We start from the raw sequence: 24,264 nt of genomic DNA, 5'->3' as shown, positions 1-24,264 counted from the left end.
GCCTTCTGTCGCTGCCACGTCGTCTACCGCCGCCACCACATCGACTACGAACACGTCCGGCGATACGACGACCACAGGAGCCACGGAGACTACCGAAGCCACAGGAACGACAGAGGAGACAGCAAGGAAGAAGGAACCGAAGCACGGCACGGCACGCACGGTTCGCACCACGGCCTCGCAGAAGAAGAAGGCTCTGGCCAAGGCACGGGAGGAGCTACTTCGAAAGGAGGTGGAATTGGCTGCTGCACGTGTCGCCGCCCTGGAAGCCGAATCAGAGGACGACGAGGAAATAGAAGACGACGACGCTACCGTCAGAAGAGAACGAACGTCGGATTGGGTTCATCGAAGCACGCTAGCACTCACGATGGAGCCGCATGTACCAGAGATAGAAGAAGTCACCGGCAAGCGTCAGGGGTTCGTCCCATCGAGACCCGTTGAAGAGGATTCGAGAGCGCCGCCGCCACAGCCGAGCAGCGACGCACTTCACCGGGACCACGCACGCCACGTTGACCCACATGCCGCCATGCCTACGATAGCAGCAGCGATGCAGTCGATGAAGAAGGAAGAACCGGTGCTGAAAGTGGGCATCGATTGTAATGAGTTTGCGATCGCCATGCAGATGGCCGCTCGCAACATACTGCCCTCCACAGCGTCAAGAGTCACCGAATTGCCAGTCTTCAATGGATCGTCGAGCGAGTGGTTACCATGGAAGATGGCCTATGAAGAGAGCGCAAGTCAACTCACAGAACAAGAGAACCTAGCAAGACTGCGCAGAAGTTTGAAGGGGGCCGCAAAGGACGCGGCACGCTCCCTATTCGTCGGGTCTACGACCGCAGAAGAAGTGATGAAGATGTTAGCCGCGAGGTTCGGCCGCCCTGGAGCACTCGTCACAGCCGAACTGAACAAACTCCGCGCGCTACCACGACTCTCGGACAACGCAAGAGACGTCTGCCTCTTCGCAAGCAAGGTGCAGAACGTCGTCGCCACGATACGAGCGCTGAACAAGAGTCACTACCTCTACAACGAAGAAATAGTGAGAAACGTCACAGAGAAGATGCCGTCGGTACTACGCTTCAAGTACTACGATTTCGCCAACGACCAACCGGAGGGACAACCGGACCTCATAACACTCTCTCAGTTCCTGCAAAGGACCGCCGCACGATGTGGAAACTTCGCCCCCGCCGAGGAGATACCGTCCGAAGACCGGCGGGAGTCCGCTCCTAGGAAGACGGCGAAGACATACACGACGCAGGAGAAACCCGCTACACCACCGTGCCCGATGTGTCGACGAGAGGGACACGCTCCATCGGACTGCAAGACGATGAAGGAAGCAGACACATCGGCGAGATGGGAGTTAGCGAAGACTCATAGGCTGTGTTTCCGTTGCCTCAAAGTGAGAAGATTTCGCCACGCCTGCAAGAGCAAGAGATGTGGAGTAGATGAGTGCACGCAGACTCATCACCCTCTGCTGCACACCACGCGACAACAGCCGGAGAATGAAGTAACGACACACGTCGTCGAGGACAAGTCCGCCGCAGTCACCGCATCGGCAAGGGAAAACGACAAGATCGCGTTCCTGAAGATCCTGCCGATACGAGTCACCGGTCCCACGGGAACGTGCGACACCTACGCGCTACTGGACGACGGGTCGACTTGCACCATCATCGAGACGACGGTGGCGGAGCGAATCGGTGCTACGGGTCCCCCCGCACCATTCTACATGGAAGGTGTGGCCGGGGCACGGATCAACGCAGCTCAATCGACGCGTGTTCACTTCAAGATCCGCGGGCGGAATTCACAAGAATACACAGTGGGGGCACGGACGATGGACAGACTGCAGTTATCACCGCAGTCGGTACCACGCAGCGTCATCAAGGGCTGTCCACATCTGCGGGACATAGAGAGGGAATTGGTCTATGAAGAGGGCAAACCGACGGTACTGTTGGGGCAAGACAACTGGCACCTACTGCTGGCCCACGAAGTCAGAAGAGGATCCGACACGCAGCCGGTCGCATCACTCACCGACCTGGGATGGGTACTGCACGGTACGAGTCACGGCAGGACAAGACAGCAGGTGCACAGAATCAGCCACATAGTGACGACACATGAAGAGGAACAATCGATGGAAGAAATGATGAAGCAACATTTCGCGCTCGAATCGCTGGGAATCGCACCGAAGAGGTCTTACAATGAAGAGGAACGTCGCGCCCTACGCATTTTAGAGGAGAAAACTCGTCCGTTACCGGCGGGAGGATACGAGACGGGGTTATTATGGAAGAAGGACGACCCTGTGCCGCCGGACAACTACGAATCGGCAATGCGACGTCTCCAACTGGTCGAAAGGAAACTCGACAAGAATGAAGAAATCAAGAAGAGATATGAACAGCAAATGGACACGCTACTCAAGAACGGGTATGCTGAAGTCGCCCCGCCACGGAGTTCCCAACGGGTGTGGTACCTGCCACACTTCGCCGTCATCAACCCGCAGAAACCGGGGAAACTGCGGATCGTACACGACGCAGCAGCCAAGACGAAGGGCATCAGTTTGAACGACATGCTGCTGCCGGGCCCCGACTTACTTCAATCGCTACCGGGGGTCCTCATGCGGTTCCGGCAACGACGGGTGGCAGTCACGGCGGACATAAAGGACATGTTCATGCGGGTCACCATACGGGAAGAAGATAGGGACATGCAACGGTTCCTGTGGCGAGGAGATCGACGAGAGGGTCCACCTGTGGAATATAGGATGAAGAGTGTCATATTCGGCGCAACATCGTCACCGTGTACAGCGATCTACGTCAAGAACAAGAACGCAGAACAGTACAAGGAAGAGTTCCCGGAGGCAGCAACGGCGGTGATCATGAACCACTACGTCGACGACTACCTCGCCAGCTTCGACACGGAAGAGCAAGCCGTACGCGTCTCAAGACAGGTCGCACAGATCCACGGTCGAGCCAACTACTATCTCCAACGGTGGGCGTCGAACTCGCATCAAGTGCGCGCCGCGTTCTCCGACACCGGCGGGGACAGCGTGGTACAACTCGACGCGGAGAAGATACTGGGGATGGTATGGCGACCTTCTGAAGACACCTTAGGCTTCAACTTCAACGGACACAAGCTTCCGCCACAGATAGCCAGCGGGGAACAGACGCCGACGAAGAGGGAAGCGCTACGAGCGATCATGTCACTGTTCGATCCACTGGGCCTCGCCACTCCCATCACCATACAGGCGAAGAAGATATTGCAGGAGACGTGGCGTACCGGTATCGACTGGGACACCGAGCTGCAACCACGGGAAGCGGACGCCTGGCGGAGCTGGATGGACCACGTGCGACGGCTGTCCGCGCTGGAGGTGCCGCGGTGCTACCCGGAGGTAGCCACGGCCGATACAGCGGAGCTGCATACATTCGTCGACGCCAGCTCGGACGCGTACGCCTGTGCCGTGTACTGGCGGGCCGTAAGCGCGACCGGCGAGGTCCACGTGTCGCTGATCGCGGCAAAGGGACGAGTGGCCCCACTCAGCAAGGTGACCACGATACCGCGACTGGAGCTGCAAGCGGCCGTCCTCGGGTGTCGCCTATCGCGCACGGCAGTCGAAGAACACGACCTGAAGCCCGCTCGCCGAGTATACTGGTCGGACTCACGCACCGTGCTCGCATGGCTACGCACCGGTCCTCGCGCATACAAGCCGTTCGTCGCGCATAGAGTCGCCGAGATCGTCGAAGAAACGAAGACGAACGAGTGGAGATGGATACCGACGCGGCACAACGTAGCAGACGACGCCACACGCGACCCACCGACGGACTTCGGCTCGCAGCATAGATGGTTCCGTGGGCCGGACTTCCTGTACCTCCCCGAAGAGCAGTGGCCGCATGAAGATAGTACGAGCGACGATAGTCAAGCGGAAACGGGAGAAGAACGCGTACACAAGCTACAGAACGCGACGCAGTTGTCTATAGCATTACCCGATCCGTCACGTTTTTCTAATTGGTTGAAACTTGTTCGCAGTTCAGCACGGGTGTTGCAGTTCATCGACCTCCTGCGACCGACCAGTCAACGCTGTACCGCCATCCGAAAGAGGAACAAGAAGAAAGAGAGCACCGACCCCACTTGGACCCGCACGAAGAAAGTCGATAGAGAGAAGACGAAGATGAAAATCAAGAACAGCAATAGTCCATCTGTGTGTTTCATCCCCATAGACACACACTACCTAGATCGCGCGCGACGGCTATGGATTCGCGCGATACAACAAGAGGCGTTCGGCAACGAAATCGCAGCAGTGAAACATGGGAAACAGCTGCCGTCATCCAGTCGACTCATACAGCTGTCAGTCGTCATAGACAACGACGACATTCTGCGACTTCGATCGAGAATAGCAGCCGCCGCCGATCTGTCAGCCGAGCAACGAGAGCCCCCATCGTCGACGGAAACCACGCCTGGGTGCGCCTATACATCGCATGGGTGCATCAGAAACTTCACCACGGCGGCTTCGAGATCACCACGAACGAGGTGCGACAACACTTGTGGGTGTTGCGCCTACGACACGCCGTCCGCAGTGAACTGAAGAGGTGTCAGCTGTGCCGCCTACGAAGAGCAAGACCGGCGCAGCCGTCAACGGGCAACCATCCACAGAGCAGGCTGGCGCATCATCAACGACCGTTCACGTTCACCGGCCTAGACTACTTCGGGCCTATGACCGTGACAGTGGGCCGCACTCACCAGAAACGATACGGAGTGCTCTTCACCTGCCTAACGACGCGCGCAGTCCACCTAGAAATCGCCGGCAGCCTCAGCACGGACTCCGCCATAATGGCCCTGCGGCGCTTCATAAGCCGCAGAGGGTGTCCCACTGAACTATGGTCCGACCAAGGCACCAACCTCAAAGGTGCTGACGTCGAACTGAAGAAAGCAGCCGAGGAAGCCATCCAAGAAGAGTCATCAGTCCATTTCATCCGGTGGCGCTACATTCCCACGATCGCACCCTTCATGGGAGGTGCGTGGGAACGGCTGGTGCGTAGCGTGAAGACCGCACTAGCCGCTACGTTGAACGAGCGGGCGCCCAAGGAAGAAGTCCTCCACACTCTGCTGGTCGAGGTCGAGCACACCCTCAATAGTCGACCGCTAACCCACGTGTCAACATCGGCAGACGACGACAGCGCCCTAACCCCCAATCACTTCATATTGGGCGGTCCGTCGCGCGTCCCACTGCCAGGCAGCTTCACCGAGAGCGACGCGGCGGGACACAAGGAGTGGCGTGCCAGCCAGAGGCTAGCTGATTGCTTCTGGAACCGGTGGGTGAAGGAGTACCTACCCGAGTTGCAACACCGGCGGGAGCCCCGAGCTACACACGGAGCCATCAAAATGGACGACCTGGTCCTGATAGCTGATGGGACCTTGCCTCGCAACACGTGGCCGCGAGGCGTGGTGGTGGCGACCTACCCTGGACCAGACGGCGAGATCCGAGCAGTCGACGTGCGGACGAACAAGGGCATCCTACGGCGACCCACTAAGAAGCTGATCATACTGCCCACATCGACATCGAGCGACGCGAACACGAGTTAACTCCAGCTACGAGAGCTGCGGCGGGAGATTATGTTCGCGACATTATTTGTATATATGTAATCGTAATTTATAGTTGTTAAGTCCCTAGTTAATCGTTTCTGTATTCTGTTATTTTATATAGATTTTACATAGATTTAAGATAGTGTAAGTTAAATAAAGTATTCCTTTGTGTGTTGTCCTTATTACCTACGAATAGAAATAGAAATTGTAACAATAAATAGAATTAAGAAATTGTAAATTGCAATAAATAAACGCTATAGAGTACCGATCTGAAGAGACACGCGTCTCGTTCTTTCTCGCCCCGTCCCGCTCGCGCAGATTCGCTAACGCGAGTTGGAAACGTTATCATGCGAGCGGGCGGGTATAAAGATAGGCCGCCTCTCGTCGAGCGGCATTCGCTTCCGAGCAGCGACGCACTACACTCTCGAGAAGAAATAGGACAAGAAGAAAAATACTCTCTTCAGACGGTACCGGAGGCTTCAGAAGAGTAATCCCTGTGTTTCACTCCAGCCTGAACCAACGCCCCTACAGTCCACGCTCACCGAACGGCAGTCCACACCGTTCAGTTAGAAATATTTACATTTTATTAATATCAAAAAACTAAACTATGGTGTCATTATTACCCTATAAAATTCGTTTTATCATTTCATTACCAAACGTTTCGTTTCGTTTCATTATCAGGCTGGCCAATATAAAGAGAAAAGGAGGATTTGGAGTAGATTGGTAAGATTCCTGACCAACTCGTTTTATGTGGCTTGTATGAAGTGCGGTCTCTTTATACATTACTAAAAATAGGCCTCCTTCTTAAAGGGGTTTGCCAATAGTTGTCACCGTTAACAGGTTGGTTGGCTACCATAAAAAGATTTTGGTAATGTTTTAAGAGAGACACTGCTGCCCATTTTTCGACCATTAAATTAGTCGTCTTATATGATATCCATAGATAACGAAAGAATGTTCTATTCTATTCCGGAGCCATACAGTCAAATATAACGTACTTACATACGTACAAATAATTTAAGTCTTGCACAAATTTCTGTATTTTTTTAAGGTGCTATAAAACTCTATTATGTATAGCAAATTTATTAGGTCTGCGAGTACTATCCTTAGTCTATGGCCATCGATATTTTGATGTTAGACGTAAATATAGCAAATTACTGTCTATAAAGTAAAGTAAAAAAAAAAGTAAAAGTAAGTTTCCCTTTGTTCTACATGAGACCTAAGAAGAGGGTCCGGAATCTTTATATGATACCAAAAAGAGACCGTTTACAAAGACAAAATATTCGCTAAACTTTTTTAATGTTTTTGTCTGTGTCACTATCAGGTGATAGCTTTTTGATCTGTGGTCATTTGTCATTTTCACATTTGTCAACAAAATTGTAAGAAAATTATTCTAAATGAACTGCAAAAAAGCTTATTTAATTATTAATTTCGAGTCTGAATTAATTTTATAAACAATTTATTTAAAGTCTCTTCCTATTTATAGAGATTTTTGTATTCCTTAGTGACTTCCCGATGAGTGGTTAACATAATGGGGTGTTTAACTTGGATCAGAGGTATGACGTTCAAACTTCCTTCTTATTTCCTTGTTAGCAGTTTTATCGTCGTAAATTTGATTATCATGCTCTTATATAGGTAAATTAAACAACAATACATTAGGATAACATACTTCTTGTAAATTTTTTTTTTACGAATCCCTAATTTTTAACTAATGTACGCCTTGTAATCATGTAGTAGTTATATACATTTTAATAATGATTTGTGTATTAACTTACTATACTTATTGAATTATTGCTCTTAAATAAAATAAATAATAATATAATGTACTTAACCCCACCCAAAGGTAATCTCTCCTAGTGTGAGATAATGATTCTATTTTTAGTATTGCATATTGCAACAAGTTACTAACTTATACATAAATTAGATTGCAATATTTATTTATCATATATTTTTATTAGATTATACAATTTTCTTTATATAAAGCAATCTATTCTTTATGTACTTAAATCATTAATTATGGTTGTCTATATCATGTTAGTTGACTAGTCAGTTAGTACTTATTTGCTATATATACTGATTATGTAGATTATATTTAAAAGATAAATTAGACATCTTTAAACTTTTTTTTAGAACCAAACCTGATGTTGTTAAACTAGATAAGTAGTATAAATGGGTATATTTAGAGATTGTTTACATACCAAAAATAAAGCTAAGTGTTAAATGTTATGTTTATATAAGTTCTATATATGATAATAGAATTTTTCAAGTCTAATTATTATTAAATATTGAAGAATATTATGAAAAGCGAAAGTATTTTTTTGTTTTTCAAAACAGGTCATTAATTATAATTATGTAATTATATTATATACTGTCTTCTAAATATATAACTTACTATGATTACTCTATAATACAATAAAATTTAATTATCATATTATTTATTTATTCATTACTACATATGTGTCTATGGCAGACTTAATGTTAAATTAATATAAAGTTGGAATTAAATATTAAATTAACAAAAGTAACTTATGAAGGTTCCTAAATGTTATATATATATGCTAACTGTAAATGTTAATATCATTAATGTTAAAAACTGCTACTGCCCATATTATATTTTTAAAAATATAACTATCCATCAGTATTTTTTAACAATTGCTAAAAATGTTTATCAACTTTTTTAGGAACCTTGTTAATTTTACATTTTTTACATGGAATTATAATTAATAATCCATAGACTGATCAAAGACAATTTATTTTTCAGGTTTTAAAATGTCTATTCCTTTCAAGGATAAGGAACTAAACAAAATTGCAGCATTCTTCAATGTTACTACCTTTCTTTTAACGTGTGCAGCACTGGTACAACCAAGTTGGTTTAGAATTAAGGGTCTTCATTGTACACAAAGTTTATCATTGGCTCAGTTTTTTACATTTGATGAAGATGATGATGATGATAATGATGAAAATCAAATAAACATACATCAAAGTTCAGAATTTGATCCATTAAACAAATCAGATTTCAATGGTAAATACATTTTTTTTCTAATTACACAATTTGATGTGCTTATCATAGTTTATTATTAAATAACTGTTGAATAAATATTAATAGGCCCAAAGTTAACACTATAGAATAATGTGAAGTAAAGGGTTTTATATTGTTAGTGTGCGAATTTTTATAATAATTTATGGTGTTTTTAAGTATTACTAATGAGAATTATATAGTGGACTTTTATTTACTGTAAAATACTTGTTTGCACTTATTTGTTTACAATAAAACAATATAAAAAATTAAAACAATAAATGTGGATTATCCAAAAAAATTATGCTGCATTGACATTACTCAACAAAAAGTAATTACTTTATTTAATGTTTATCACACCCTTTTAATACAATCACAATTGACAACTTTGATGGTGTACCAGTTTAACACTGCCTCATCCTTCAATGATTATGAGTTTAATTCATGTTTATGCCTGTTTGTATTGGTCGGAATATTTTCTATGTATAATTTGTATGTATTCACAAAAAAAAAAAAAACTATCAGTTGTCTTGTACTCATAGTACATGCTTTGCTTAGTTTGTGATTAGACTGTGCTGTGGTATTTATTTGTTTATAATTATTTTAATTACAGTATTGCCACCATGTACTACACCAGAAATCATTACACTCATGAGAATTCTCATATTACTTTGCTTCATGGTGCTGCTTTGTTCATGTATTGGGGTCTTAATCAACCTTACCAGTTTGAATAGCAGAGCCATCAAGATGTTACGAAGAAATGCAATTCCCAGTATCATGTGTGTGTTCTGGGTTATAGCTATTGTAGGTGTTTGTTATTATACAACAGTAGTTTTGGGAAATGAAAATTACAGTGACCCCAATTCAATACAAGTTGATTACGAGTATGGATTTTACACAATAACTGGTGCAGGTCAGTATTTATTACATAAAATAGTAGTATTTAGCTCCTTATTAATACGTATTACTTTGGTACATGGTAAAAGTAAAAATTTCATTATTTTGAGTCAGGTATGTCATTCAATTGAGAATTGAAAAGCATGAGGTCAATTATAAAGAGTTGAACCTTAACAGTGATTAAATTTGTAATATATAAAATAAAATTAAGAATAAAATATTCTTCATAATACAGTTTGTATGCTCTCTTAAAGAATTTATTTTGAGTTATGCTATGTTACAATTTAATAAATTATTTAATTGATCTGAAAAGCTAGGAGAAATATTTTCTATTTTTGTTGAATAGGAGCAATGTACAAATTGTTCATCTGAGGGTGAAATGAGTGACAATGGCAAAAAGTTTGTCAAACATTGCACAGAATTACATAAGATGCAACTTTCCATCAAGTGAACTATTAGCTTGTTTACTATTCTCAATATAATAAATTAACAATTAAACATGTACTACAAGTGTAAATACATATTATTTTTCAATAACTGTAGGTAAAACTACATAATGATTAATCCTATATAATACATTATCAACTTAAGGAAGAATGTGACGCACAATTATGACATTTAATCACAAACTGAAACTGGGAGTTCAGTTATACATAGTGCTTTATTGCTGTTGAGTACATATACAAGGAAACTATAACACAATTTATTTATGTATTTGTTTGTTTTAAAGTTGTACATTTATTGAAAGTCCAAATGTTTTGAATTTTATTATCTTGAGCATTTTTTCTCATCTCATTGACACATCCATGAGATAAATTATGTCTAAATAAAAAAATATAAATGTAAGCAAATAGTATGAAAATAAACAGACATACAATACAAAAACTGTTATTTGTTGAATGTTTCAGGAGCTCTCGCCCTTTTGGCCTCGGCAGCCAATCTGTGGGGTGCTCCATTATCTGGTGATGAAGACATACAAAGGCGAAATCTAATGGAAGACTGGGATGGTTATGAAGCTCACAGTGTGGGTCCAACGCCAGCTGTGCCAACTCTTCCACCTTACACACCAAGTGCAGACTATGTGCCTACTGTTCATACAACATATGCTCCACCAGTACTTGGTACTCAACAGTATTTTCCTTTCGATGATCTTTCTATCCTGCCTCCTCCACCGCCTTATACTCCATGAATCTTGTATATTTCAAAGTCTCTTGTGTTCTATAATTTATGTACTTTGATCCAAACTCTTAGAATTTTAGTGGTTATTATTTGTGTATTATATTTAAGATGTTTTTAAATTAGATATAATGTATTATTTATATTTAATAAGGCTTGTGAAAGAAAAACGTGAAAATAACAGTATCTCTACTCCATCACAAATCATTAGTTCATTGAGTGCAAGTGTAACTGATAATAACATTGTAGGTTCGTCATAATATGTATATATAAAATAATAGCCAAATATATCATTAATAAAATTATGTTAGATATTAATAATTGCCTAAAAATAATAAAAATATAATGATCTGTTCTATGTATATTGTGGTTGTGAGTTGATCATTATTATGACTTCACTGTTCACTTCAGTATGTGATTTGCCATTTTAGTGCCTATTCATGTCGTATTTCTCGAAATGCTTTAAAATTTTTATAACATTGAAAATTATTTTGTTGTGTAAATTAGCCTAATTAACTGTAATGTGTTTAGATTAAGGACCAATTCTCAACTTGTACTTTTAAATTACGTCATGAAGATCAGAGATTCAGACCTACTTTAAATATTTTATGCAAGTTATTAAATTTTGAAATAGTTTAGTTTTTAAGGTATAATAATATTTCACTATCATCATTGATATATTCCACTTAGAAGTCTTTTCTTATGAATTCAGAAAATTTATTCAATTATTGCTTGTTGGATGTTTATTTTTACGCATTGTCACTTAGATAGAATTGATAAACTTAAAAATAATATCATTTAGGTCAATTTTATTTCAGGATTTAAATTATATATGTATTGACGATATTAAATAAGATGTTGGTATATATACTGTCACATTTATATTTTTAATTATGAATTGTTCTGTTTGTAGTCGCCAAATAATAAGCAGATTAAGACTCTGCGCTGATGACTATATTATTTTTATTCATCAGCTTTGATTACATAGAATTACATTATATGACGCACACAATATCTTTACAACTACGAAAAATCGTATCTTTGACGGACAGTGTTTCTTGTCTATGTATATCCTTATGATCAAAATGATTGATCTGTCGCCAAATTGCCGAATAATTAATAAATAGCAAGATCCTAACTTATATTTAGATGCAGCTGGATCCCATAGAAAGTTGATTGATTGTGTAAAAAGTACAGTATTTGATGGCGAATCAGTCATTTTGAAATAAATACTACCATTTTAAATGCGAGAAAAATGATCTTTTTTAAATAGATTTATCAACCTGTTGTTTTACTTCTTCGTCTATTATTTTTTACTTAATTTAACATCTGATAATAACATTATTTACTTACAAATTTATTTAAATTATAAAATATATGTATGTAATTCTAAAATTAAAATTAGCTGTTATTATTATTAGAATTATAGAGATAACAAGATCTGTTTCATGTACCTATTAGTAAAATCAAGTAATTTTCGAATGAGCTTTTAGAATTAGATAGGTACTTATCTCAAATACATGTTGAAATAAAATATCATAGTAGGTATGAGTCTTATTAAAAATAAAGCCGGTAGCCTATGATGTATAATATTCCATGTTACCAAAAATATAAAAATGTTATTGTTCGTTAATGTATAGATTTCTTCTAGCCGTAAGAATAGTTATTCCCGGTTGATTAACTGGGAAGTTTATTTTTACATTAAAACTAAACAAAGTAAGATTTTATTTTTATGTAAGACCAATATGCAATACATATCTATAAATAAAAATTGTTTTATTTTTTATATGATGTTCTGCATGAATATGAATTTATGCTCTATTTTGACACCACAGTCGTGAACAATCTACATTATATAATAAAATACATGGTCCTGATCAATCTAGGGCTCGAAATTGTACACTTAAATTCAATATGATATTAAATTTGCATTAGGGAAAGAAAGAAATTTGTTTAGAAATTCCTCTAGTATCGAAAGATACAAACTAAGTCATTATATTCCCTTCTAGTCTGGTAAACTTACCCAGACGAGGGACAGCCTTACTTTACCTTAGACAAACTAAGCCGAGAATAGGAAGAGAGAGCTAACATTTTGAACTTTTAACTCTAGATGTCTCTTATGGAATGCAGTTTTGCGAAAGCTATTTTTACAAACAATAATATACACATAGCTCATAAATAAAAAATAAACTTGGCGCTCAGTTCTCGGTTCAGTGACATACAGGACGCGGTGTAAAGATTATCATCATATTAGTCATTATCTACACTGCTGAACATACGCCTTCCCCATGGTGTAAGTATATTCAAAATAAATAAATGTATAAGTTATAGATTATATTAAGTTATAGTTATTCATTTTATAGATTTTAAATATTCAGGTGGAATTCAGCCCTTAAGTCTAAAATGTATTTTGTGGAATTGTTCTAAATGTTAGCCACAGCTACTTTTTATTATCGCACCACTCACCATTGACAGAGAATTCATACTCATAGGTTAGACCGGTGTTTCCCAACGCAGGGCCCACGCCCCACGAGGAGGGGCGATTTGAAAAGGCCCCCTTAAATAAAAAATGGACTCGAAGCGATTTTAACTCTCTTGCTCCGGGCCATTTAAATGCAATTCTACGAGTAGATATCGGTACCAAATTTAACAAAATAAGTAAATTAAAAAAAAATGCTGTGAATATTTATTAGATATAATTTCGTTTGACGTTCCTAAAATATCAAATGGGTAAACTTTGTCGGGAAAAATTATGTATGGGGGCATAAAAATTTTAGAAATGTTCAAGTGGGGAATGGCACAAAAAAGGTTGGGAAACACTGGGCTAGACCTAAATGGTCGCGTACAGTGCGGTTTCAGAAGTTCTCCACGCGGATACCAAGCTCCCTACTGAGATTTTCTCTATAGACTACAGTATGGAGTTCTTCAATAAGAGTATATTAATGTTTCTTCAGGATCGGCAACACGCATGTGACACCTCTAATATTGCAGGCTATATTGGCAATATAATCAAATAAACCATCAGACAGACTAAATGCTTGTTTGCCACCATCATGATATATAAAAACCTCTGTACATGTACTGAACAAAATGGCCAAGTGACCCAAAATAGAATTTTTGATCAAATGGTACTAGAGACCATGCCCAAAGAGCAAAATCCAGATAGATAAAATACATAGAGAATCTAGATATGAACTGATTTCTGTTTACTACTTTTCAACTACAATAATAGAATAGCAATAAAGATAGTAGCTGAATGTCATTGCATGCCCAGAAGTTTTAAATTAAAGTAAGTCAGCAATTGGAACACAAAATAGTTTACTTATTTTCAAAGTCACAACAAATATAATACACAACACATAGTATAAACCAGAAATAACAATTAATACTTTGCCATATACAAGAATAAATTGTTACATAGATTAGAAAAAGAGTAGACTAATAGATAAAATAAGTAAATGATTTAGGATAGGTAAATATTTATCTAGTCAATCATAGTCTCTAGGACCAAGAAATCAGGGCAATGTATAATTTTATGACTTATTAATGTCAACTATTTTAAAAGCTCAAATAGTGAATATATAATGACAGGCTCATTTTATTTTCCTATCCATGTCTAGTATTTCAATACAAAACCTTAGATTATATAGATAGTGTTTCTATACAAATGCTTCAAGAAAAGCGGGTCAACTTTTTCAGACAATTTGCATGATACATAGTTATGAATATTTCCTTTACAACTCCTATATTTTTGCATCTTTTTATTTATTAAATATAGATACATCAAAGTGCATAATGTATGTAAGTATACAGAACAATAATAAAAAAATGAGTCGGTTAATTGACCTGTTTTTTAGGCTTGATGATCTACATTATCTAAGTACAAAATATATTTATTAAATGAGTTGTAAAAATTAAATGTTATATAGGTGCATTACATTGTAATTTAAATTCTTATAAACTATTTACAAATTTTGACTATATTATTCAAGTGTGCTAATTATTTTTTAATGCACTCAAATCAAAATGTGTTTGTTGACTGGGCCTCTCAATACTTGAAGAAGGTACTGGAAATACTGAAGGAATTATTGTTGGTTTATCTGATGCTTTGGGAATAGGTAACTTTTGTGCAAAGTCATTAGATAAATCTTCAATGGACGGTATATTAGGCTGATAGTTATTAAAATCATTTTGAGGCAATGGAAAATTCATATATCTAGTTCTTTCTTTTTCTAAATAATTAACTCTCTCTTTTAGTGCCATATTTTCATCTTTTAATACTTCAACTTCCAATACTAATTGTTCAACAAATGAACGTAAATTTTGACTCAAAACTTGTAACTCTTCAATAACAGTGTTTTGAGATTTTTCCAATATTTTTCCATCAGGAATATCATCTTTTATCACTTTGTGTTTTACTATTGGTTCTTCATCATCATTTTTATTTGTTAATATTTGTAACAAAGAATCATTATGATTTATCGTTCTAAAAATAGCTACTTGAATCATAGAACAATCATTCGGTTGTAGGATTTTTGGAGGTTCTTTACTTAAAGCTTTTATATTGTCAATTGCTTTTTTCACTCGGGCATACTGTTCTTTCTTAATTTTAATTAAGTCTTTTTGTTTAAGATGATAACTGTGCTGAAGCGTGATAGACTCCAAAGCCACCGAGGAAGTGGTTGACTTCATAGCATCTAGAAGTAATTCAGCAGCATTATGATGACACTGCATGGCTTCATCATATCTATTGTTCACGAGATGAGTTTCAGCACGGCGATGTTGTTGATGTGCCTAGAAAATAGAACACTGATTAATATGAAATATAATAAAACACAAATGTTATTAAAATAAATTTCGATACGAAAGTGGTTATACCAAATTAAGAGGATGAGACTCCATTTCAGTAGTATAATGAAGTGAGAACACAGAAGTTATAACGTCATGCGGATTTCCAGGTTTACACTAATATTCAAGACAAAGAGTGTAAAATATAGAAAAATATTTTAAGGAACCAAAATATTTCCTTTCATAGAGCAAGTGATAACTGTTTCCTTTGATCAATTTAACATCAACTGTCATCTGTCAATACTGCTGATCTGACCACAGAACATTGTACGTAATATTACATGTTGTGCCGTAGAACGGTCACCCGTTAAAATAAAAAATAAAACAATTTGAAATTTCGTCACAATTTTTTTTCATATTAATCTATCTGCATAATACCATTTGATGATTTAACTTACAATGCAGAATCATGATCTTTAAAATTTGGTTATATATCATTTACTAAATCGCCTGATTTGGGGGGCAAGCGATTGTTAGTAATGGAGACTGAGAATCCTATTGCTAGTAATATACCCAATTATGTCGACCTCCTCGCGGTTCTCCCTGGAAACTATCATGGTTAATTCCTGATGAATTCATCATAATGGGCTAACTGGCCTGTTTTCATTCTCATCTATCACCATTCACTGGTGCTCCACCAGCGCATCCCGTTAGCGCAAGCGGGGCTACCATACCATTTTCACCCATAAAAAAAAACCGCCTGATTTTCCAATGTTGGGGTGAATAGAAACGAAAAGAATAAAAAAAAATTTGTTTGTCATTTTTGCATAAGTAATCTTATTTATTAATCTTATAATAGCCATTAAATATATGTAAATATAGATTGGTGTCTCATTTTATTTTTGTAACATAAAATGAATGAGTAACAAAAATTATACCTACACAAAATAATATTCTCACTTGTTTATTAACTATAAAGTAACATTTTATTAAATTGATAAAATCAGTTTTGATAACTTAAATGATAAAATCTTTTCACCTCTTTCTATTCCTTTAAAGCTTCTTTCAAGCCTTTTTTTCTATTAACTCCTTAAGCAATTCTGACCACCTTATATGGTATTGATTTATAGATTAAATAACTTACTTCAAATAATAGTTACAGCCTACCTTATATATACCCTACATATATATGTGTGTGTGTGTGTAGACTGGCAATGTAATCAAGAAAATATTATTGTATTTGATATCTATATTATATTTGACGTAACGTTTACACGTTACGTCAATTGTATCGATTCTGTATACGATTATAAATCGAAACTCAAAACTATTAATTTTATTTAACAATTAATAATTTAAAGACATATAGCATAAATTGTACGTTACAACGTACAATTTATATGTACATATTATTTTGTACATTTTATTATATGTACAATTATTACATAATATGTACATGTTATGTAATAATTGTATTGTAAAATAATTACATTTGTAGAAACCAAATATCTATCTGGACTTTATACAATATTAGTACATTACTGCAGGGGCCAACAACTGAGGCATTGATGGACGAACGTGCAAACGTTGGCCGAGGCGTAGCCGAGGTACACATACGTGAGTCCATCAATGCCTAGTTGTGGCCAAGGCTTGTATAGTACTTTTTTCAAACAATGCGCGAAAATCAAAAACACAATTTTACTTTTTAAGTTCAATGACGAATAACGAACAATAATAATTTTTCACGCGCCATAATATTCCTTTGTTTTTTTTTCAATAAATATATATAAATTAGTGTTTTATATAGGTACATTACAAGAATAATTTATTACCAAATTCGGTATAATAATAATTTTAATACTTTATTATATTTAAAGTAGTTATTTTAATTTTTATTAATAAATGTAGGTACACATTTTGACACAGGATATTTAAGAAAATTAATATAATTTAAAATAAATATGTAACAAGTGCGTAAAACTAGTGATAGGTATTGTTAACGTTGAGAAATCAAAATTTATCTTTACTACAAGTTTTATATTCAATTGTGTCCATGTATATATTACAGAGATAATTTATTTCAAACTTTTTTTGTAATTTCTCCGCCCACCCGCAATGGATCTGGTGTGAAGACAGATTAATAAATCATTTTTTATTTATTGACGTACACATATTTGCATGGACTTTTGAAAGTACCATTTACATCAATAATTTGTAAACGCAGTTTAACAGAGATCTTTATTAGAGCATTTTTACTAGTTCTCTCCATAGAATATACAAGTTTCCATTTTGTCTTCAGTCAGGAACACTGTCCTTACTTCTAGTACGTATAGAACAAGGCTTCTGCAATAGTCTTTGAATTTTTAGAATCGATTTATAGGATTGATTTGTACTGATACATTCATTTGATTTCTGATTTTTTTCTCTTGGCAATTGATGACAGACTTGGCAACAGTGACAAAAACGTATCCACTGGTGGGAACCAGTGGATACGTTTTTGTCACTGTTACCAACGCTCTTAACGCTCTTTCTTCGATCTTCATTAAATCATTTCAACATAGCCTTTCATTCCGCACATGGTCTATGACATCGGTATCCCAGTAACGATCGTATACTGCCCTCATTGTAGGTCTTACTCTTTTAGGATGTCTGTGGAGATACATTGATTTATATATCTCTAACAGGATTACACATTTACACATTTTTTTATACCACTGAGGTGGCAAACAAGCATATGGCCCACCTGATGGTAAGTGGTTACAGTAGCCTATGAACACCTGCAATACCAGAGGTATTACGCGTGCGTTGCCGACCCTGAAGAAACCTCTTTACTCCCCTTTTGAAGAACCCCATGCTGCAGTCTCTTGGGAAAATCTCGGCAGGGAGCTCATTCTACAATAGATCTATCGTCTAATTTCCATACTTCACAGCCATATGTGAAAATGAGTCTTACGAAAAGTTTATAAAGTTGGAATTTTGCCCTAGCATGTAATTCAGGATCCCAAATCAGCTTCCAATATCGTCGTCGTCGACACCAAAGCCTAGCGCATCATATTCTTTTAGATATCTCTAATATCATGTGTTGTCTGCATAACTGAGGAATATCCAATTTGTGTACAATGTTGCGTTCATGTTACATCGCAAAATATCACGTTTCCTCCATAAATAACAACAAAGTAATGAATTTATCTGACTGTTCAATATTAGGTTAATATAAATTTGTATTTTCTGTCATATTTGCTATATGTCGAACTATTGTGCATAGATCTAGACATAAAGATTTATAGACATAAATGTTGACCCTTGTTAAATTAATGAAACCCTTGTTCTTAGGTTGAAACTTAGATGGATTATTATAAAATATCTCTGTATAAAAATATGATATACTTAAGATTAGGTATAATACTTAGGTAGTTTATTTTAAAGGGTGAAAATGAAATAGTGACTCCGTCTGCGCCATTATATATATATATATATATATATATATATATATATATATATATATATATATATATATATATATATATATATATATAATGGCGCTATATAGACTACTAACGAAAAAATAAGTACTAATGTACCTAATAAAATGAACCTGATATGAGATCTGACTCCATTGCTAACAAGAAACCTTGTCAGGTTGAACTCCACCCGGTCCTCCTAAAATATCATGATTAATTTCTGGTAAAATTATCATGAATTCATTATGATTAGCTATCTAGCCTGTCTTCATCTTCACCTATTATTCCGCACTGATATTCTGCCATCACCATCGGTATGATGGCGTAGACAAATTTACTAATCCATTTTTATAAGTAAAATAGATGAATACTTAAAATTTATCATCAACTACCAATGACGAATACATAATAATAAAACACGAAGAAAAGAATATTTAAATTCATATGCTGTAATATGAGGTCATGTGAATTTATGAAATAAGTATGTGTTACCTACAACTGTACAAGACTGTAAATAACGTCGATACGATCAATATTTACAGCAGTATGCTTTTGTTTAAAATTTTGTAATTCATAACACGGCCACTTGAATTCACATTACGCAAAAACCATTCGAATGCGTTAAGTGATAAATCTCACTAACATACTTTGAGCACTTAAATTCTATTATTGTAACTATGATAATTTGGTTCCATAAAATTGTACTCGTATTTTTGATAAGTTATTTTTACGGTGTATCATTACAATGTTCTGTAACCGACACGAAGAGTTTATTGGAGGGTTGCGACAGATTGATGGGGCTAAATGTCACTAGCGTAGGAGGAACGATGGTTAACGATCATAACTGCGACGTTCTACTTCCTAAACAAGTATTTATGGAGGAACCTCTATTTCAGTATCCTTTGGCTGATACGGTATGTATAGACACTAAAAAAAACTATTTCTGCATTTAACGGACCCTAATTAGAAAATTAGACTTGCTGACTGCCAAAAATTGATTAATAACTAAACTTCTTTTTCGTTTAATATACTTGTTCAGTTCTGTAGTGATGAATAGGACATAATCGCCTTTACAGATACGTTTTCAAAATTTTACATGCTTCGTATTGTACGTAGAAATTTTTCAATGAGCGTTATTTTAATGGATTGAAAATAGAATAGTAACCCTACCTACTATATTAATGTAAAATGGCGGAGTACTAGTGAATAATGTTAGATGAGGATGAAGTCAATTCAGTCGACCTAATGTAACGTATTCACCAGGAATTAACCACAATGATTTCTAGGGAAAAATACTTGGAGGTCGTTCTAATAGTACATATTTTTAGCAATAGGGTTATATATGCCATTAGGTACATATCACGTACTAGCACTTCTTTAGCATAAACATAGCTCACTATACAGTATCAGGTGGCAACATATGTATCTTGTAGGCGCCTACTGCTGTGTTAGATGCGTCCTATCTTAAATATGTATAATGTTATATATTCTTGTAACATCTATCATAGCAACGTTGATATCGTTAAGGAAGTCACTCTAACACATATTGTAAATGATCATTATACAATACGTCTTCAGAGAAATTTCCTTCCACGAACGCTTTAGTTATGAAATGATCTGTCAACCCGTGCCTCATGCTAACGGTAATGACGTGTAAATCATCAACTGCATAAGTGTAGATATTAGGTGCTTCAGACATATTGATAGCCGAGCCAATAAGTACTTTATAAATGAGGAAAATATTAAGTTTACCTTAAGATTTTGCATAGTGTTGGTAGTACAATAAAGACAGTGGATACTGCGCAATTAGAAATGGCAATTATATTTATATAAATGGACCCATAGGAACTAAACAAAACAATTATATCTAATTAAACAATCCACCACATAATCCAAGTTAAGCAGCTGTAATGATTTTGTGGTACTATTTTTATTCTTTTATGAATATTTTCAATTTTTACATTACAGAAAAAATTCTACAGCATCATTATGGTAGATCCTGATGCACCACCACAAGTGGAAGGAGAATTTTATCTGCACATGTTAAAATCTAATATACCAGTAAGTATTATTTATTTACATTTTGGTACGTAGGTAATTTTTATATTAAAAATTATTATTTTACTAATACATTTAGGTAATTATGTAATAAAGAAGAGGATGTTAATTGATGTAAATTGACTAACTGAACCATATATCACACACATACACATAGCCAAGAGCACTGAATCTAAAATCTTAAAAAATTGTACGATCATTATATAGCGTAGGTAAACAATAAAAAAAAAATCAATTCCTATGGGGATAACTTGAGGGTTAAAAGTTTATATGGAATTTCTTCAGTTTCAAAGTCAAACACGTGCAATTTCATAGAATTAGAAATCGAATATCACACGCGATTGAAGTCGCAAGCAAAAACTAGTTATAAGTAATTGCTAACGTGTGATTTATAACGAGTTGTAAGAGAAGGGATGTAGGTAAATTTGTATGACAGCCATGTAAAGTTCGTGGTACTCGAATATCTGTCTATTTCGTCAAGTCTTGTATGTGAATATTGACAGAACAGTATTTTAAATAATCATAGATATTTAATAGCCTGCAGCGTGGTAAGTTAATAAGTTAAATGTTACAAAAAATACTTTTATGTATCTAAAATGCAGTACCACATCGGAGTACACAAATTTTAGAAATACTTATTATTTAAATTTGTTCTCTTGAAACTAGCACACCAAAGGACGAATGAACGTTATACCATCTCTGTGTAGTACTTTGATATTATTTGTAAACAATAGCTTAACTTCCTTCTATATAGACAATTCATAATAAGTACCTACACATATTGCATATTTATTTTTTACTTTGTTCATATTGTTTCAGGGTCTCGCTTTAAAAGCTGAAGAAAGTAGTAAAACTGTTGGAATCGATTACAGAGGTAAAATCTTAATTTTTTTTACTGTTGGTGTAAGTACCTACAGCCTACTAGCCGTAGTATTATATATATATATATATATATATATATATATATATATATATATATATATATATATATATATATATATATATATATATATATAAATTACTGAGGAATAAAGTCTTTTTTTCTAAAATGACTGCTTATTCTATTCATAGATTACTAATTATACTAAATTTAAATTAGGTAATAAAAGTCGTAATTAATTAAATAAATAATTCCACTTAATTATTTATTTAATTGTATTTAATAGTTTATAGTATATATCGTTCTACAGGTAACAATTTCTGAATGTATTTTTCAGGTTACAAAGCACCAACGCCACCTCGCGGTACAGGCACACACCGCTATATGAGCTTGTTGTACGAGCAAGCAGATGGGAACAACTTCTTGCCTTTCGTACCTACGTCTCGTAACCGCTTTGTGCTTGCTAAATGGCTCCGTGGGAAAAATCTATGTGGCCCTGTTGCTGCTATTCAGTTCCGTTCCCAATTCTAGATGGCATTACTAGTAGCCTTATAAAAGAAACCTAAAATTAAATATTTTTTATTAAAATAAGTATGTAATAATTGCTTAGGTATAAACCTTAACTTATTTCATTTTGTTCTTATTAAAATTATCTATTTAGAATTATACATAGTTATAAGTAAAATAAGTACACCAGCTTAAACTGTATAGAACTTAATATGAAGACCAAGATACTAAGCTTATTATATATAATAACTACACTAGTTTAAAATTATATATAATTTGTTAGATAGACAATAAGAGTAAAATACCTTAATAGGTATCGTAAATCCGTTAAATATTGTTTTTCAAGTAATGCGTGTACCAAATTGTGTTGCCTGTTACTATAATTGATAATTGAAAATCAAGAAATTTTCCAATAACAAACATAAAAATAAGTGGGTATTTTGAATAAAAAAATACTAATTAAATTCGGTTGAAAAATAACTGACAGTCGAAAATATTGTCTCATGACATACAGACACACAAACACACATCAATGAAATAATCGAACTGTAAAACATTCCTTACTGAAATTGGTTGAAAATATTGCATACTAAGTACTAATATAGTCCGAATATAATAATCATACTACTTAAAACTAACTTCCAAATTTTTTTAGTACCTATCTAGGTAAAAAAAATTTGGAAGTTAGTTTTGTTCTGTTAAAAACTATACAATTATCCCACATAAAGAATAAAACTAGTTAAAACACAATTGATAACGATAGGCAAGTACTTACTTAATGTTACTTTATGTAGGTAAGTAGGTACGCTCTAAGTAAACAGCGTCACGAAAGCATTTCATACACTTAGATGTTTCTGGCTTCCATACCGTTCATCAGTATTTTTCAATATTATTGTTACAATAGTGTATGCGTGACACAATTAATATCTAGGTACCTACCTAATAATATTTTATTTGGCGTCCGCGTTTTGACAGATGATACATCAACCTACAATGGTTTGTAACCAATCCACTATACAATCGGAGCTCGCATTGACAGTTGTAAATGTGTAATTAAAATAAAAGACAAGCTTTTGTTTCATTTCAACGGGCTCACTTAAATTTATAATGGCTCTTGGGACCAGCGTAGGCTGCGCACGCGACTCTTCCTTCCACGGAGTTGAATCAAGTAGAGCTGCTTACTATATGAACTTATTAGGTAACAAATATATGTCACTTTATTAATACTAGATAATTATATTAATAAATAGACTCAACCACTGTTTTCTCATTTACCCTAATTTCATTATCCGAATATTCGCGGAAAATTTGTTTATCTAATCTATCTACTATTATATATAGCATATTGTTTGGAAAAAAAGTCAATTTTAAGATTCTATCTCAAATTAAATAATTTACGAATACCGAGATATAAACAAATTGAAAAAAATTTAGTTAGTTAGTCTATAAATTTATATTACGTCAGTAATACATATGTAATTAGCGCTTATTAATAGGTATATATTTATATGTATATATCAGTTTTCAAACTTTCTTGTTAGTGTGTAAATAAATTTATTTATTGAAAAAGTTGTGTTTTAAGTCTCTACTCTCTTCATATCTATGGTTTCCTCTCACCTCTCTTCCCACGCATCGCAATACCGCCTAATTTATATAAACAAATTATTTTCTCATCTCATGCTAACTACTGGTTTTATACGTAGTGATTTATGTTTGACGGACAGATAACACCGTACAGTTTTCTGTTACCCAATGTGGCTTTAGTTACATAAATATTGTCTCGTTTTTAAACTCCTTGTCCAATAATATTTTATTTGGTTAAATATGCCTAAATCACAATGCGTCTTTCCATAAACAAAGCACAAGAAGGCGCATTGAAAATTTCAATTAATACTCAATAAACGTTACTTACGTAGATACTC

The 24,264-nt window shown here is 36.3% G+C and overlaps 3 protein-coding genes across 3 annotated transcripts; 2 read left to right on the top strand and 1 right to left on the bottom strand.

The window, feature by feature from the left end:
• The first annotated feature begins 6,900 nt into the window (after window positions 1-6,900).
• Window positions 6,901-12,419, top strand: LOC113509620 (transmembrane protein 127-like). Its single transcript, XM_026892980.3, has 4 exons — window positions 6,901-7,115; window positions 8,321-8,581; window positions 9,189-9,488; window positions 10,381-12,419. Exons 1-4 carry the CDS (start codon window positions 7,091-7,093, stop codon window positions 10,659-10,661), a joined length of 867 nt encoding a protein of 288 aa, XP_026748781.1. The 5' UTR covers window positions 6,901-7,090; the 3' UTR covers window positions 10,662-12,419.
• Window positions 12,420-13,949: 1,530 nt separating this feature from the next.
• On the bottom strand, window positions 13,950-15,723 carry LOC113509626 (nuclear receptor-binding factor 2-like). Its single transcript, XM_026892991.3, has 2 exons — window positions 15,527-15,723; window positions 13,950-15,442 (listed from the first exon to the last, which is right to left on the bottom strand). The coding sequence occupies exons 1-2, from the start codon at window positions 15,548-15,550 to the stop codon at window positions 14,645-14,647; spliced, it is 822 nt and encodes a 273-aa protein (XP_026748792.1). The 5' UTR covers window positions 15,551-15,723; the 3' UTR covers window positions 13,950-14,644.
• A 3,745-nt stretch (window positions 15,724-19,468) lies between these two features.
• LOC113509891 (phosphatidylethanolamine-binding protein 4-like) lies at window positions 19,469-23,978 on the top strand. Its single transcript, XM_026893317.3, has 4 exons — window positions 19,469-19,811; window positions 20,866-20,958; window positions 21,775-21,829; window positions 22,173-23,978. The coding sequence occupies exons 1-4, from the start codon at window positions 19,575-19,577 to the stop codon at window positions 22,364-22,366; spliced, it is 579 nt and encodes a 192-aa protein (XP_026749118.2). The 5' UTR covers window positions 19,469-19,574; the 3' UTR covers window positions 22,367-23,978.
• Window positions 23,979-24,264: the final 286 nt, after the last annotated feature.

Source organism: Galleria mellonella, unplaced genomic scaffold (assembly GCF_026898425.1).
Source record: "Galleria mellonella isolate WM207_F2 unplaced genomic scaffold, CSIRO_AGI_GalMel_v1 utg57, whole genome shotgun sequence".
Taxonomy (NCBI): domain Eukaryota; kingdom Metazoa; phylum Arthropoda; class Insecta; order Lepidoptera; family Pyralidae; genus Galleria; species Galleria mellonella.
This window is presented reverse-complemented; position numbering and strand designations above follow the sequence as displayed.

Bases quoted from the DNA above. Each gene is read 5' to 3' on its own strand.
- LOC113509620 (XM_026892980.3), top strand. From the start codon at position 7,091: ATGGGGTGTTTAACTTGGATCAGAG. The intron at 7,116-8,320 runs GTATGACGTTCA...TTTATTTTTCAG, and splicing joins GTGTTTAACTTGGATCAGAG to GTTTTAAAATGTCTATTCCT. The intron at 8,582-9,188 runs GTAAATACATTT...TTTTAATTACAG, and splicing joins AAACAAATCAGATTTCAATG to TATTGCCACCATGTACTACA.
- LOC113509626 (XM_026892991.3), bottom strand. From the start codon at position 15,550: ATGGAGTCTCATCCTCTTAATTTG. The intron at 15,443-15,526 runs GTATAACCACTT...TCTATTTTCTAG, and splicing joins AGTCTCATCCTCTTAATTTG to GCACATCAACAACATCGCCG.
- LOC113509891 (XM_026893317.3), top strand. From the start codon at position 19,575: ATGATAATTTGGTTCCATAAAATTGTACTCGTATTTTTGATAAGTTAT. The intron at 20,959-21,774 runs GTAAGTATTATT...ATATTGTTTCAG, and splicing joins TGTTAAAATCTAATATACCA to GGTCTCGCTTTAAAAGCTGA. The intron at 21,830-22,172 runs GTAAAATCTTAA...TGTATTTTTCAG, and splicing joins TGTTGGAATCGATTACAGAG to GTTACAAAGCACCAACGCCA.